This window comes from Gorilla gorilla, chromosome 12 (genome assembly GCF_029281585.2).
Source record: "Gorilla gorilla gorilla isolate KB3781 chromosome 12, NHGRI_mGorGor1-v2.1_pri, whole genome shotgun sequence".
NCBI lineage: Eukaryota > Metazoa > Chordata > Mammalia > Primates > Hominidae > Gorilla > Gorilla gorilla.
In genome coordinates, this window is record NC_073236.2 from 32,926,967 (window position 1) to 32,944,470 (window position 17,504).

General features: G+C 42.8%; 2 protein-coding genes across 3 annotated transcripts in view; both read right to left on the reverse strand.

Moving 5' to 3' along the window:
• Nucleotides 1-17,504, reverse strand: part of LOC115933254 (ankyrin repeat domain-containing protein 18A) — a 145,086-nt gene that overhangs the window by 85,666 nt on the left and 41,916 nt on the right. The gene's annotated exons all lie outside the window — the stretch shown is intronic.
• LOC129531741 (forkhead box protein O1-like) overlaps nt 11,706-17,504 on the reverse strand; it is a 47,264-nt gene continuing 41,465 nt past the window's right edge. The window contains exon 2 of the mRNA XM_063695524.1: nt 11,706-13,492. Within this exon, the coding sequence (XP_063551594.1) occupies nt 12,187-13,443 (1,257 nt within the window). The 5' untranslated portion in view covers nt 13,444-13,492 and the 3' untranslated portion in view covers nt 11,706-12,186. The remainder of the gene's footprint in view (nt 13,493-17,504) is intronic.

A 17,504-nucleotide genomic window follows, 5' to 3' on the forward strand; every position in this document is an offset into this window, starting at 1 on the left:
GCTGAGGAATTAGCGTTGGCAGAGGTGGCTGGTATCCTTGGATGGAAGGTATTATAAATGCAAAGCGCTATTAAAATCACAAAACTTTTTGAATAAAAAGCCTTTCTTAATAATCCATCCACTTTTCTTAATCATAGTTTTTCTTCTACAAGTCTTAGAAGTACCCTGGGAAAAAAAATCAGCTTATTTTGCAGAGAAACAACAAATTCCAACACTTGCTTTATGCTGGTCAATGTCCAGCCTTGCTGCTTCCAAACATTTCATATATGGGGCCTCTATTCTCTATAGTCTACAAGATGACAGGCACCTCTCTGTCAGGGGTAAGCCTGCAGCTCTCTTTCTGGATGACACATTGGAGGCAGTGGGAAGCTTGGTTTCAGAATGCTTACTAAGGTCAAAGCAGCACCTTTGGGAGCTGATTCAAATGTCTTCTAATCCCAGAGGGGCCATTATTGTCCGTAACAAACACGGAACTTTCATTCATACAATTCATAGCAGTCTCCCCAACACTCAGATCCAGCAGGGGGGAACATGGCTGAGTTTTGAGCCAACTCTTTGAGCAAGGAAAGGTAACTCAAACGCTGGAAGTATTACATGATAGAATGCCCAGGCCTGGAAACATTCCGAAGTCTTTTTTTAGTTATCCAGAAATGACAAAGGAAATTATTTACTCCAGAAAGGTTTGCAGATTGGTGTGGCTGAGGGATCCAAGAAAGCATTTTTCCTATGTCTTCCTCCCTCTCCCTACTCCTGCCAGTAACCAAGTGACAACAGTATTGCTAGTCATCTATTTTTTTAATCATGTGATTTTCTTACAAAAGACAAGGACAATTGCTCAGATTGTTGTTTCCAAAAAAAAGGCACATGATGGTTAGATGAGATTCCATACAGCTGTTAAATGCTTCCAGCCAGTCCTATCCAGGATTTTGAAAATTATAGCCATGTTTTTAATGGAATAACAATTATTGAAGACAGAAAAATGGAGTCAGAGGGGAACTAGAAACTTACAGATAATATTGATTTAAAAAATATAGCTCATAGGGCTCTAAGAACTTTTGAGTCTCAGAAGATGTGTTTACAAGTACACATGAAGTTTTCTATTCAGGTTTTTTGGCGGGTTTTTTGTTTGTTTTTGTTTTTGTTTTGAGATGGAGTCTCGCTCTGATGCCGAGGCTGGAGTGCACTGGTGCGATCTCAGCTCACTACAACCTCTGCCTCCCGAGTTCAAGCAATTCTCCTGCTTCAGCCTCCTGAGTAGCTAGGATTATAGGCATGCACCACCACGCCTGGCTAATTTTCATATTTTTGGTAGAGACAGGGTTTTGCCATGTTGGCCAGGCTGGTCTGGAACTCCTGACCTCAAGTGATCCGCCTGCCTCTGCCTCACAAAGTGCTGGGACTACAGGCGTGAGCCACTGTGCCCAACCAATTCAGGGTATGTTTTATCACGACTTCCAATTATTTCTAAACAGAATTGCTTGACCTCAGGAGGTCCTCCTTTTCACCAAGACATTGTTTTGGTAGGTGTAGGGAAATAAAACAGGAAAAACTTTTCTGTCTTGCAAAGGAGAATTAATTATTTTCCTTTCAAAATAATATTTAATTCTAAAATATTTCAAAAATATTTGAATATTTCAAGTGTTTCAAATTAAATTTTTTTTAAAAGTCAGAACATGAAATCCACATATTTTATCCAATCCCATTAGGCTGGGGAGAGATGGAGACACACCCCCATCACACAACCGAGGCAAAAACTACAAATAACACTGTGGTGTCCTTCTCAGATGAGGTGGCTTGAAAACAAATCACATATCTATTTAATTAAGGGTGTCCAGTTGTCTTGTTAAAAAATAAACGAACAAACTCAGAGACTATAACTGTCCCAAGATGAGCATATCCTAGCTGTGTCTACAGACATGCAACCCTTTCTGGGGGAATGTAGATAAACTGGCATTTCAGTCTTGTTAATGGCAATTTTGGAAGTAGGAGCTAAGTGAAAGGGCTGACTCTGTCCCTGGAGCCCAGAGAAAAATCTATATGTAAAGAAAGGATTCTGCAGCCCTGGAGATGGCTGGCTGGAGGGCAGGCCAATAATCCCTTTTAGACATTTCATCATTGCCCATACCTTTCTCTCTTGCCATTGTACTTGCCTCGGTTGAAGTAATAGCAGCTCCAGACTTGTCAAAATACTTGGGGGTTCTTGGTCTGCTTTTAATTTGGTGGAATGTTGGCAGATGTGGGCTGGCTCACCAAAGAAGAATGTCTTTGGCTGTGTCCAGTGGTCAACTGCACTGGCCAGTTGCTTCAGGCTCAGTGGAAGGCTGTTAATGACCCAAAGTCAGGCAGGCCTGGCTGCAAACTTCTTGTTAGGATGGCTACAGGGCTGCCTCAGGAGAATTGTTAGTATTTAGCCAGGGCTAAACACAGCCAGAAGGCTATATTTGGGAAAGGAGTCTTAAATGCTTCCAGTTCACCTGTGTAACTACTCTGACACTAGGGGTTGGGGTGGACTTTAATGATAGGGGAAGGCTTTGAGCTGGACTTTGATAAGGAAGGGAGGAGAAAGACATTCCAGATAAACAGACATTCCGGATAAACAGACCTTCCAGCATGCAAAAAGGCTGGAAGCATAAAAGGGAATGGAGTGTGACTGGTGCATATGGTGGAGATGCAAAGGCAAAGATTGGTTGGGAAGGACCTTGCATGCTGTCTGAGTACCTTCAGGCTGCTATAATAAAATACCATAATCCAGGTGGCTTAGAAACCACAGAAATTTATTTCCCTGTTTTAGAGGCTGGGAAATCCAAGACCAAGGCCTCTCCCTTTCCTGGTTCACAGATGGCACTTTCTAGGAAGAGGTACCTAGAGCTAGGTACCTCTTTTGGGTTTCTTTTGTGAGGGCACTAATCCCATTCATGAGGGCTCCACTCTCATGACCGAACTACCTCCCAAAGGCCCCACCTCCTAACACCATCACCACAAGGGTCAGGATTTCAACATTTGCAACATTTAAATGGGGCGGTGGAGGTACACAAACATTCAGATGGTAGTATGTGTCATAGATTCAAGTTTATGCTGAAACACCAGGCTAACATTCCTTTAGAAGAATAACCCTCCAGCCTGTGAAAGATTCTTCCAGGGGGCCTCTGAGTCATCTCACCCACTGGGTGCTCTTGGTATGTCCATTGTGAGGTGAGGGTTCCAGGGAGTAATTAAAAAGCAGTCATTTGTTAATAGGGTGAACATATAATTAATCACCCAAACCTGAACACTGAGTAACAAGAGGAACTTAACCATAACTGTGCTGGGACAACACCTTTTCCTAAGCAAATCAGAACATTTGATTGCTCTTATTTTGTGAGCCCTTTCTATATGCCAAGCACTACCATAGGGGGTTAACTCAGGTTATTTAATTTCCACAGTAACCCCAGTATGCAGGTATAATTCCTCCCATCAAAAATGAGTCTAAAAAGCAGAACTGGCATCCTTTGCATTCCTTTTCCAGTTCCAGAATCTTCCTCTTGCACCCTCATGTTAAAAGCTGTATCCATGCTTACAGCATCAGCCTAACCTGCTGTGTGCCCTTCCCAGTCACTGACATCTAGCAGCTACTGGTTCTGCACTTCTCCCCCAAATTAAAGGCACTGGCACTTAAATGTGACTCCTCTCCACCCCAAGTCCCTTGGTTAGCTCTGAAATCTAATTTGCATGCTACATTCAATCTTGAGGCCCTATCATCCCCTAACCTCTTCTACTCTAGGGCCCTGGACTTCACAGCTTCTCAGACACCTGCTGCCATGACCTCACCCCAGACCCTCCCTCAACCTCCTATTCTATCTTTCCCTGACTCCCATTCTGCCTGTTATTGTCACCAAAATCATTAGTCCTTTAATGCCTTCATACACCCAGTTGGTGATGTGTTGGCCAATGTTTAACAACCTGCTCTGTGGGGAAATAACGTGTGCCTGTATATACGTACATAAATTAAGAATTTACTGATATAAAAGATGAGTAACAATTTACAAATAATAAAACATACAATACTCTCTATTGTAAATTATATTAGGTCAATTGATTCTCACAGAATTCTTTCACTGATTTTTATGGTCAACTTTTATCCGTAGCCAACATATGGTGGCAATCCAACCAGGACTTGACAAATGGACTTGCATCCCAATGCATTTTTTTTCTCAGATTTACTTTCTCAATCAACTGATGTGATTTAACTGTTAAACCATTTCTCACTCTCACCCAAATTATATTAGTGAAGCTGAAACTCTGCTTAGTGTCAGCACAGCAGCAGTGTAACAGTGAAACAGCACAAGAGCTAACATAACTAACTCCATTTTGGTTTAAGTGGCCCTTACCCATTTCTGCACATAGGCAAGGATAATTTTAGAGTACTATTAATATGCAAAAACAGCAATCATGTAGTTTTAAAAACTAACTCTGGGATTAAAGGAGAAGTATGTAAACAACTATGTTTTTGTTAAAGATTTATAGGAGCGTTGTGACCTGACCAAGGACAAAGAAGTTCCTTGCACGCTTGCTGGCACCCAGATGTCGGTGGTTATCTGTTACCTCTTGATCTCAATCCCCTCCCCTTCCTTCTGCCCTTAACATAAAAAGAGCCTAAAATTTGTACTGTCTGAAGATGGTACTTTAGAAGGCTAGTTCCCCATCTTCTCGGTTTGCTGGCTTTCCAATTAATCCTGCTTTTCCTCCCACCAACACTTGTCTCTCAAATCTGGCTTTCAAGCAGTGAGCAGACACACCTGGGGTCAGTTATGGTAGCACACCATTACACAGCATCCTCACCATGCAACACAGTCGCTGGCAACAACCTCGATGGTGGACAAGACTAACATGAATACAATAATTACAAAGTGAAGAGTTTTGAGGACTTACTATCTTTGTTTTTAAATATAATAGTTTATCTGACTTGTTGATAATGAAGGTATTTAAAATTGGCTCACAAAACTTCTGCAAGTTTAACCATTCATTTTTGTGGACCAGGTGACTGGGCTGCAACACACACTACTGTGGCCCCATCGACCTCAGGCTTTTCCTCTCCTCTCCTCTCTCCCTATCTTACAGATGGAGTCCCACAGAGTCTATTCTAGACTGGGATGAGGTCAAGGTCAAGAAAGCTTAGATGTCTGTAAATTTCCTTAGTACGGGTCCATGTTGGGGAACTCCTTGGGGAATAAATATCAATACCAGTTTTTATTGGGCAGATATAGGTTTACAGTTTTACTACTGATAATACTTTAGAGTTGCTGAAGGAAAACAGGCCTACTCACTCTTGGAAATGGCCCTGTAAACTGTCTACACTCTCCTGCTTAAGAAACAAAACACAGCAAATATGAAAGCAGAAAAACACTGGCGGCCGGGCACGGAGGCTCATGCCTGTAATCCCAGCACTTTGGGAGGCCAAGGCAGGCAGATCACTTGGGAGGCCAAGGCAGGCAGGAGTTTGAGACCATCCTGGCCAACATGGTGAAACACCATCACTACTAAAAATACAAAAATTAGCCAGGTGTGGTGGTGCATGCCTGTAGTCCCAGCTACTCGGGAGGCTGGAGCATGACAATCAACCAAACCATGGAGGTGGAGGTTGCAGTGAGTGGAGATTGCGCCACTGCATTCCAGCCCGGGTGACAGAGTGAGACTTTGTCTCAAACAAAACAAAACAAAACAAAACAAAACAAAACAAACAAAAAACAGAAAAACATTGGGGATGAACCAAATAGTTCTCTCACTTATCCTGCAGGGAGATGCTGTCAGAAGCCCCACTACAGAAACATCCCAAGGCCTACTATTACCTAAGATGACACCACTCAGCTGTGCAGGCTTTCTCCCTGACACAGGAAACCATTCGCAGACATTACCTCATCGCTCTAATCTCCTATCAAACCTGTGAGGCAGGTAACAGAAGGTATCCTCAATTTACCTGTGGGGAAATTGCTGCCCAAGCATCAGAGCTTCCCACTCTGCAAACACTGCAAGTGTCCCTGACACCAGCACAGACTAAGAAGTGGGCATCTCTGGCTTATTCTGGGACCAAGTGCTAAACTGCAAATGGACCTCCTCTCTATCCCAATTCATCAGGGGAGAAAAATCTGGTTTAAAATGTGAGCCTTATTCTAAGCAGCTGTCTCATCTAAGGTCATCTGACTTGGGCAGCAATTTTAGTACTTTACAAGCCAAGTATGTTTGCAGAAACTCTAGCAACTACAAGAACACAGCAGGGCTCCTATGCTGCCATCTGCAATATGTTTTTGTAGGAATTCTTTCTCAAAGTTGCTTGTTCGGGGATTTAAGCTCACAGAAGTTAATATGTAAAGGACAAATAACAAGCGACCTTCTTCCTGAAGGATGTAAATCTCTACTTTCCACCAGTGGCTTCCAAGAAAACAAGAGTCACTTTGGGGAGATATGGCGTAAGTAAGGTACTAAAGGCAGGAAATTTCCTTCAGCCTTGGAGTTCGTGGAAATAAGGGGGCCAGGGCCTAGGGGTGGAAAAGTGTCCTGCCACCAGTCAAGGAAGAAAAGCTGGCCCCAACTGTTTTACTTTGCTTCTTCTAACAGGTGAATGCCTTCTCAGTACAGAGTTCCCTCCTCTCACAGCCACATCACCAAAGCCAAGCACTTGAACAGAAAGCCCCCTCTCCCCGTTGGCTTCAAAAGCTCTCTAGCTTTCGGATGCCCCCACGACACTCCATAGCTTCCTCCCAAGGCCTACGGCTCCACTTCACGTCTGGTTTCCTGATGTATTACCCACCACCACCCAGGACTACTTGTTCTTCTCCTTTATCCCTGCATATAGTTACCTCCCTTTCCAGTCCACTGGAAATTCCATTTTTTTCTAGTTACTTAAACTAAAAAACACCCCAGAGTCTATGATTTGAAAAGTGGACTTGTAACCCAATCCGCTTTTTCCCAATAATTTTCTCAATAAATGTAACTGGTGTAATTTAAGTATTAAACTATTTCTCACCAAAGCAACTTTTATACCAAAACAACAAACTGTAATAAGGAAACCTACCAGGAATATACCTTCATACACCTGGGCCCAGAATGAGCACTACTAGATGATACAAGGTTTGATGTGTACGTGATGATGTCTGCTTCAGAGACTGCCACTTTTAAACGTGGTATATCCAGCGGAACGGCCCTCCACCTACCTTACCTAACCCACCAACCAGTGTAGTGTCATTGTTATAGGTCACCTGAAACATGGAGAAACAACAGCCAAGGCAAAGGTCTTCCAGTGTGGCTGATTCACAGATCAAGAAACAAGCCTAGGTACACATCCTGATTCTACTATCAGCTCTGGTCACATCAAGGGCCTAGATAACTGTCCAAGGAAGGAAGCCTGTCCGGCTACAAAGTCTAACACTGAGCTCCTCCTATGAGGTCTCCCAGGGAAACCTTCCTGCTATATGTTGCTTATCAATTAATGTAAAACTTGGAAACTGGCCTCAAGTAATGACATTGGATGTGCAGTTTTGTATATATGTGCAGAGTTATGAAAGGCTAGCTGGTTAGAGTTCCAGGGTATAAGCAAGGGGTTTTTCCTCATTTGGACTACATCTACAGTTTTCACACTGAACTGTGCATGAGCCCCAGGGGATGGGGGTAGATACTTTCATCTCTTCTATACATTGGGCTTCTGGCTATCACGTCTTTTAAAGAAAGGGTTTCCACTTCCAAAAGTGGGTAAATTTTAAAATACTCTGAAAGTGGGATGGACCCTCAGTGTCTACACAGATAAACAGAATAATATTTTTCCTTGCTTCTCCAGCTCATTCACTTGTCTGGTCAGAAAGTCAGAAGTTAGGAGAAAGTGGGCTTCACAATGATTTTAAAATGCATCTTAACCATCTTAATCTAATCCTGGCTCATTCCTCAGACATCTTCTGAAAAGAGCAAACATAAACTTCCCACCTACAGCCACTTAAAGGAGGGCTGATCCTCCCCCTTCAGCAAGGTGTGCAGTAGTGACTGGAGGAGCACTTATGACCTTAGCCATGGGGTTCTGCCACTCCATCCACCGCATCTGCTCTGTGACCTCCTAGCCAGACCCTCCTAACTTGCCCTCAAGGTGTTTTTACCTTTAGCAGAGTCTGTTCTGACATAAGACTTAATATGCCTAGTAATTACTGAACCGGATGTACTTTCAGACATTCCAAAGATGAAGTATTCCAGGATTGTTATCAAGGATTGTACTTGTTCCCCATCTCAGGGGACTATGGTTTGGTCCCAGAGGGGCTGTTCCCCTTTTCCTCCAAAGGGAATACCAGATCTGAACCAATGACAACATTGTGGCTGACAAGACTTAACTCAAGTATTTAATAGCTGCACAAAAAAATTCCTAATAAAGAGCTTATTCTGCATAATTAGAAAAGAAAGACACCAAGCCATTTAAACATAATTTATGTACATTTATGGCTTTATACAATTATAGCAAAGATTGTTCTTGTGTCTCTAAGTACATCAACATCATCAGGCACTTCTCAGAGTATCGGAACAAGAACGTGGAATCTGCACTGTTACTAAACTCGGGTAGCGAAATGCAGGAGGCATGACTACATCCTGATGGGACTTACATGGCCACCCCTGGCCACACTGCCAGGCTATGCCCACCTCAAGGAGAGGCCAACTGTAATGCCAGGCTGGTCTGTTCACATAAACCACAATACTTTTTTTTAATGAATGATTATTCCCAAACTAAAACCAGAAAAGAAACTTCTCTTTTAAAATTAGTTATAAATTAAGAACTCTTAGGAGCTTGAATGTAAGAATTTTAAGTTGGGGCTGGGGTTATTGGTAGCATATATCCAGCAGTTGAACAAGTCCAATTTGTATATCGTTGGAGAATGATTTCCATTTTAAGTGTCCTTATCCTCTTCTTGGGATGTTCCATTGATTTACTGCTCACTGGGATACATGTGCTCATTTAGACTTTGTCAGTTTGTCAAAGCAGAACTTTCCAAGTAATACATCTATTACCTAAATATACTCCATACGTCTATATTACGGAAACAATACATCTTTATATTTAAAATATCTGAATAGCTCTATAATACAATATGCTTTTAATAACAGTACAAACCAGAGAAAATAAATCAAACAAGGCTGCATAGGTGATATCATTTGCACATTTCACAAAGCAATCATGTACAATAACTGATATATACTCATTACTCCAGAAAGTCAGTATTCTTACAGGAAAAAAACTACCAGAGGCCACATAATGTTTGCTTTCCAGACAGACCAGATGCCTTTCCCTGGACTTCACTGTTCTCAGAGAGCTACCAAGGATTCATGACAGGATTTCAACACACAATGGGGACTTGGGGGAGGTATAATTATCCAGACTCAGGAGGAAGATACATTTTCCTAAGAGCTACTCTATGAAGTAGTAAGATTTTAACAGTGATTTTGGCTGTAGCTGCCTCTTTAATGAACAAATGGGGGCTCTGAGGTTCCTTGTATTATGATGCAGTAATGGCATGGGAGGAAAGTGACAGTACGTAGTAATAGAAATGAGTACACAAGTACTTTGGCACCAAGTTCAGTTACATACCCGGGAGGCTGTGCTCAGAGGAACTTGGGTTTCTAAAACCAGCTATGTCTTGGAGTGCCCCAAAATGAGGATGATAGAGTGGTGGCTGTTCAATGAATCTTCAAAAAAAGATCATCACAGTGGGAAGCTTACAATAGAGCTGGCTTACTGTAGGAAATCTTATCAGGAACACTTGTGTTCTTGTTAAACATTTAGGAAATACCAAGCCAATGAAGATGCAATTAACATACAAGACAAAGCAAGTGTGATGTGGGCTATATACAGAAAAATTAGATCCTTCTCAAGAACACAAGAGGAACAGTGCTGTGCACCTGTTCTCTTCATTGTGATGACTTTGGGCTTTCCACATGACTTGCAAATACTGATGGACTAAATAGGACACAAAGCCAGTTAATTTGGTCTGTCAGTTACAGGTAATTGGAAAGTAATAAAACATAATGATAGGAATTACAGTTTAGGTTGCTACAGGCTAAAGAAATTTTCAAATTCTTAAGCCAAGGCTTTTAACATAATCTCAATGCACAACTTACAGCTGGTTTTCAAATAAATCTCCCCAATTTTTAAGTAAGTTCTATTCCATTTGCTACCCATCTGAACTTATGAACACAAATTCTACAAACCACTCAAGTCCCATTTTTAAATTCCCTCCTTCCACTTAAACTTCCACAGTGTGCTAAGTAATCTAATCTGCAGGGCAGAAGGGAGAATGGGATGAAGTATGAGTGTTGACATAATTCCTCAAGGCAGAACTACAAAACCAACCTCCACCTGGACTGAAACAAGAGCAAAGAATTATGAAGGGAAACTTTTGCTAAAGCTCAACTCAAAATGGTGAAGTGGATCAAAATCCCTCGTTTGACAAAGGACCATTGCTTTAGATGCAGATCTCCCTTTTCTGATCTACAAACATTATGAGGCCTCCCAGGACTACAGAGGTCTCTAGAGAAGACTTGATGCTATGCAGTACGCATAGTTCAGTAGAAGCAGATGAAATTTCTTTAAAATACATACATAAAAACATATTAAGTTATCCTAAATAAGAAACGCAAAGTGTCCATAACTATACATCACTTTCCTGCCCAAACAGGGCCTGAAACGTTGAACATGCAAGTACTAATTACAATGATTTAAGATTAGTCACAAACATCACTAAGTAGCATCCCAAAGTGTACAAACCAGTTAAGCATGTATAAAATTAGTACTAATCCAGTTAGAATACAAAATGAAAATTATGAATGCTGCCCCAAATACCTGTGGTTCCACAAAATTTACAAGCCGACTATGTAACAAAGTAGACTCTAGTTTTAAGAAAACATTATTACAGTTCAATATCTATTCCAAAAATGTTCTTAAGTCCCAACAATAACATCAAAAATCATTTATCTGGAAATTAGAACCATTTAAATGTTTGTACAAATTTGCAAATAACAAAATAAACAAAAAAAATAGAAAAGACCTGTACAAAGCTGGCATTTAATCTTTTTTTTCCAAAAGTTTAACAAGTCCATTAATTGAGCAGATTGATAACAGGCTACTTGGTTCTCATGTGAATTCTGTGGCAACGTGAACAGGTCCAAGGCTGTTCAATGGAGATGCAGAATGGAGATTCAGTTCTTTGTGATCCGTCAGTTCCACAGAAAACAGGTAGTACCAACAAAAGTTTAACTTATCAAGACATGAGACCCATCACAGTATTACAAAAAGAGTACAAACTTTCCTTGGACCAATTGGATATTTAGAAAAACCAAAAACACACACAAATACAATCTGTATCTACTGCTTATATACAAAACTTGAAAGCACACCAGGATCTGAAAATCTTTTCTGCAATTATATGGTGTAGTGAGTTTGGCACTTCATTGTAATGAAATTTCCAATGGCACAGTCCTTATCTACAGCAGCACATAACCTGCACACATTGGGCAAACATCCTGTACAGGAAAAATGTCTTTGCTGCCAAGTCTGACGAAAGGAAAAAAAGAGGGTTTTTTTGTTTGTTTGTTTGTTTTAACCAAGAAAACTAAAAGGGAGTTGGTGAAAGACATCTTTGGACTGCTTCTCTCAGTTCCTGCTGTCAGACAATCTGAAGTACTTCTAAGTGTAGCCTAGGAAAAAACACATACATACGCACACACACATACACACACAATGAAAATATAGCCAAATTAAAATCAATTCAACTTAACATGTTAAGAGTGACAGACATACTTAGGGGCAAAAAGCTAGAGCTTTCTCAAACAGCTCTAAAATCATTCAATGGGGAAAATTCTACTTTACAAAAAACCCTTCAGCATTTGATTTATATCAAATGTATTCATTTATTGAAGAGCTACTAAAAAAGATGCAGCCATCGAACTGTCAAAAAGAAATTTTTAAAGCAGTTAAAGGAAGCTTCCTTCTGTGTAAGCTCAGAAGGAAAACTGTAAGCTGCAAAAAGGACAGAGAATGAATGATAAAAGATCCCTCTCTGCAAGGGGCAGTCAGTTGACATCAAAGATGTGCTAACCATGGCAAGTTACTGTGTTCCTCGCTTTTAAGTTCTATTTTTCAAAAGGTCTTTTGATATTGGGGTGAACTTACCTGCTCACTAACCCTCAGCCTGACACCCAGCTATGTGTCATTGTCTTGACACTGTGTGGGAAGCTTTGGTTGGGCAACACATTGTCAAAGTTAAAATCCAATGTATCTCCATCCATGAGGTCATTCTGAATGATGGATTCCATGTCACAGTCTAAGCGCTCAATGAACATGCCATCCAAGTCACTTGGGAGCTTCTCCTGGTGGAGAAGGCCCATTCTGCCATAGCCATTGCAGCTGCTCATGGAGGAGTAGCCCCCAAGGGCACTCATCTGCATGGGGTGGGGCAGAGGCACTTGTACAGGTGTCTTCACTTGGGTCAGGCGGTTCATACCCGAGGTGTGGGGCATGGTGCTTACCGTGTGGGGCAGGGGATGCCCGTTAACTGCAGATGTCTGCTGAGCATGTCCAGGGTGGGTATGGGAGCTGGGATTCATCATTTTGTTATGAGATGCCTGGCTGCCATAGGTTGACATGACCGAATTAGGGCCCATCATGACGTTCTGGCCCAGAACCCGGCTGTTGGGCTGGGCTACCCCAGGATCAACTGGTGTCATAATGTCATTATGGGGAGGAGAGTCAGAAGTCAGCAACTCCTTCAAGAGTCCAGGCACACAGTTATACTGACTCATACCTCCATAACTCGACTTATTGTCCTGAAGTGTTTGTATAGGCATCTGGGGCAAAGGGCTCATGCTGGATTGGCCATATGTATATTTTTGGCAGTTTGGGCTGGGTGAATTCAAACTGGTGTTTGGTGGCGCAAACGAGTAGCACGGCGTCTGCCGCATCATGGTGCCAGGTGAGGACTGGGTCGAAACAGTTAATGATGTTGGTGATGAGAGAAGGTTGAGATTATCCAAAAGATTTTCCATGTTTTCGGGATTGCTTATCTCAGACAGACTGGGTAAAGTAGAGGTCATCTTTGCAGCAGATGGCGGGTACACCATAGAATGCACATCCCCTTCTCCAAGATCATCCTGTTCGGTCATAATGGGTGAGAGTCTCCCACTAATAGTACTAGCATTTGAGCTAGTTCGAGGGCGAAATGTACTCCAGTTATCAAAGTCATCATTGCTGTGAGAGCCAGGGCTTGCAGGCCATTTGGAAAACTGTGATCCAGGGCTGTCCCCAGCACCCTCCTGGCCAGACTGGAGAGATGCTTTCTTCTTGGCAGCTCTGCTTCGGCTCTTAGCAAATTTACTGTTGTTGTCCATGGATGCAGCTCTTCTCCTAGGAGATTTCCCGCTCTTGCCACCCTCTGGATTGAGCATCCACCAAGAACTTTTTCCAGTTCCTTCATTCTGCACACGAATGAACTTGCTGTGTAGGGACAGATTATGATGAATTGAATTCCGTAAGGCAAAACATCTTATTAGAAGTACAATACTTCTCTGCTTGCAAAACTTCCTATTCTACATGTATTACATGGAAAACAAGTAAAAAATCTTAAGAGTGTGTGCTACAGATTTCCATCTGAACAGTCCTACTGGCTCTGAAGCCACTATAAAAGATCTCAAATAGCACAGGAATAAATAGTATCTTATCTTAAAAACAATATCTGTGGCTGGGTGCGGTGGCTCACGCCTGTAATCCTAGCACTTTGCGAGGCCCAGGCAGGCGGATCATGAGATCAGGAGATCAAGAGCATCCTGGCTAACACAGTGAAACCCCATCTCTACTAAAAATACAAAAAATTAGCCAGGCGTGGTGGTGCAAACCTGTAGTCCCAGCTACTCGGGAGGCTGGGGCAGGAGAATGGCGTGAACCTGGGAGGCGGAGCTTAGAGTGAGGCGAGATCGTGCCACTGCACTCCAGCCTGGGAGACAGAGTGAGACTCGGTCTCAAAAAAAAAAAAAAAAAAAAATTCTATATCTTAATTTAATGAAGGGACAAAATTTAATAAAAAGTATTGTAAATACCTTCTTTTATACAGCTATATTTTATGGAAAAATCAAAGGAATTGGTTTTAATAACCACTTAAATTTTGCTTAGTTACAATAGTACTCTGTATCAAAGTGCTATCAAAAACCCCTTCCATTCTACTATCCTTAAAACTACTGCCAATTCTCTTCAGTTTGAACCTGTGCCATTTACATAAAGAAGTTTTATATTACTGGGCCCACATACTTACAGAAACAAAAAAGACAAAAGAATAGAGAATATATAGAATATATAGAATATAGGCCAGGCATGGTGGTTCACACCTATAATCCCAGCACTGTAGGAGGCCAAGGCAGGCAGATCACCTGAGGTCAGGAGTTCAAGACCAGCCTAGCCAACATGGTGAAACCCCATGTCTACTAAAAATACAAAAATTAGTCGGGTGTGGTGGCAGGCGCCAGTAATCCCAGCTACTTGGCAGGCTGAGGCAGGAGAAGGAGACTGCGGTGAGCTGAGATCACTCCAGCCTGGGCGACAAGAGTTAAACACTCTGTCGCCAAAAAAAAAAAAAAAAAGAAGAAGAATATAGAAATATAGAGCTGATCAAGAATTAAAGGCCCACAAATTAATAAGACTTGGATTCATTCACACCTTTAAAGCCCATTAAGCAAATACAAGTGAATGTAAGGAAAACAGAGTCATTGCTTTTGTATTTGAGAAAGCTGACCTGCCAAAAGAAATTTTTTTTTAATTTAAGTAGTGCCCCTACCCTCCAGTTCTACCAATGACCAGTAGTATGAGCAGGATGCACCAACTAACTCCATGACACACCTCCACGTAGCCAGGGGCTACACTGTCCAAACAGACAACCTGGGATGGGAAGAAATGACAGAGAATGCAAAGAGCTCTAACACTCAAGCTACCGCAGCTTCATAACTAATCATGCCATGTTTATCATCCCTAGGCCAACTAGGGAAGAAAAACCAACAATTTTTCTTTTGAGTACTTCCTGGGTGGCTCTGCTACTTACTTACCTAGGTGACCTTGGGAAGCTGCCTAGCCCCTAATGTGTCTTAAGTTTCCTCACCTGTAAAGCAGGGATAAATTACAGAGCCTTATCAGGGTTGTTACATGTACTACATGAGATACATAAAAATGCTCAGTGGTGCCTGGCATGTAAGCAGTTACCATGAAGGGAATATTAGACCCCAACTTAGAATAGTGGTATCCTGCACCCCCAAAGTCCTGCTTCTCTATTCCTATTCAGTGTGGTATGTATAGGAGCTTAGAAGTAGTACAGATACAAACCCACAACTGCAAATATATGGTGAAAGGGGCCAGAGGTAGTCTCTCCAAGTTTCAGCAGAAACACCAGAGCCAGGCTGCAGATGAGAAAGCCATGGTTTGATTCACCTCCTCTACAACACATGGTAAGATGGCGTTCCGGGGAGTCCGTGAGACACGTGGAAAAGGAGACGAGGGAAACACTGTGAGCTCCCCAGGAGGAAGGGCCTTATCTTATAGCTTCTGGCCCCCAGCACAGTACAGGGCACACAGCCACTACACCTTGTTCATTCAGCAGCCTCTTTCCTCAGAGGTCTGCTCCCAAGGAGTGGGATTCTGGGTGCCCTAAGACCCTGGAATGTGCACAGTCTCCCAGCTTTCTTGGCCTCCTCTGCCAACTGGATGCAAGGCTCAGCTGACCATGCCCCCTGCATCTCTGCGGCCCCTCTTCTCAACCACAAAAAGGCTCTGGCTGGATTTGTGGTTACCCAGGGGTGCAGCCACAGCGCCCACATCCTCATGCCATTGACATGGGACGCCCGGGCCCGAGTGCCAACCACTGCGCCTGAGCAGAGCCTCTGCACAGCAGGATGAGGCCTGGCTCCAACACGAACTGGGAGAGAAGTCTTCTCTCATTAAAAAGTGGTAGAAGAGAGAAAATGGAGGGGTCTCACTTTCTAAAGGCAGATGCAAAAGTCAGGGTAAGGCCCAGCAGTCAGGGCTGAGAAATCCACATTTCAAAACGCCCTCTGACTCTCTGTACTGCATTCCGCCTAAAGATTTCAACACAGCAGCTACGTGACAAGCCCTCCTGCCAGAGCATACAGTGAAGTGTGAGAGCAGGGAAGACACCACCAGAGCCCCAGATTCCCGGCTGGAGCGGAGCAGGTGTGTGGTGATGGCAGTGACTGTCTCCTGTTCCCAAGAATCCCCGCCTTCCTCCGCACCCAAGATCTACCCTCACCTCGAGACACGCTGTGAGGAGGGCCAGGGGCTTACAGTCGGTACAAGAATCCCTAAAAGAGGCCAGGGAGTACATTTTCCTCCCATCCTATTTCATTCCCCTAAGATCCCCAAATTCCTATGGGAAGGCGCCACACACACACATGCATGCTCACAGAGCCACAGCCTTGTCTGCTGTACCCACCAACCCCAGCCGAACCGAGTTCTTAATTCCTCCTTAAGATCAGCAGGCCCGCACTGGGGGTAGCACTGGAATGCAGCCCTGCAGTCTGACCCTGACATTTTCTATACACTGGAAGTCCAGGCATTTGCACAATGTTCCATCATGACAGTTTTGTTCTTTGAACACAATAGACACACAGATAAGCTCCGATGAAATCTCTGGAGGAGAGGAAGCTTGACTCCTGTCCCTGTCACATTTAGTTAATGATAAAGGGGGAAGAAAGATCTTCCCAGATAGAAGCTTCCCGGTTGTTGCATTGACTTGGGGAGAGGGGGTGAAGCTCTCTAACAATCATGATAAGCCTGTCAGATCACTGGCAAGCCCAGCTGGGGGTCATTTTTAAAAAGACTGCAGGAGACATAATAAGGAAATCTTTAAAACATTCAAGAAGCGTTCACTAACTCAGGTGGGACATATACTAATTTAGACTTAAAAAAAAAAGCCACAGCAGTCTCCTACTTATCAAAACATCATATTACATATTTTTCTAAGAGGACATTTCAGGTCGCTCTTTGAGTAACAGAGCTGTCTCCTAACTTTGCCAACAATTAAAATTTTTTCTGAACAGGAAAAGGTTTGCTGTGCAGGACTTGTTACATAAATTCCTGTTTTTCACACAGCCAGCGGGACATTAAAGAAGCTACGGTTTCTAGGGGGTGGGGTTTGAAAAGGTAAATTTTGTAAAAATGTGTTGCTATTAACGACGTTGTGTCTGCACTCCCCTACTGGCCACAGGAGAGGCTGGATGGAAGAGCAGTTCACCAGAAGGACTTCGCAGCAGAGCCGCGTGGGACTGCTGGGCTCTGAAATATTATGCCCTTGAACTCTCAACAAATATTACCTGAGGACAGAGGAAGGATGTCAGGACAGAGGTTCATGCCCTGCCAATCACTTGCCCAAATCCAGCGTTTCTACATGACGGCACTAGAGAAACACAAGCCAGCCAATCTCCTCTCCACTAGCTTGTTTCTCTGCAGCCCC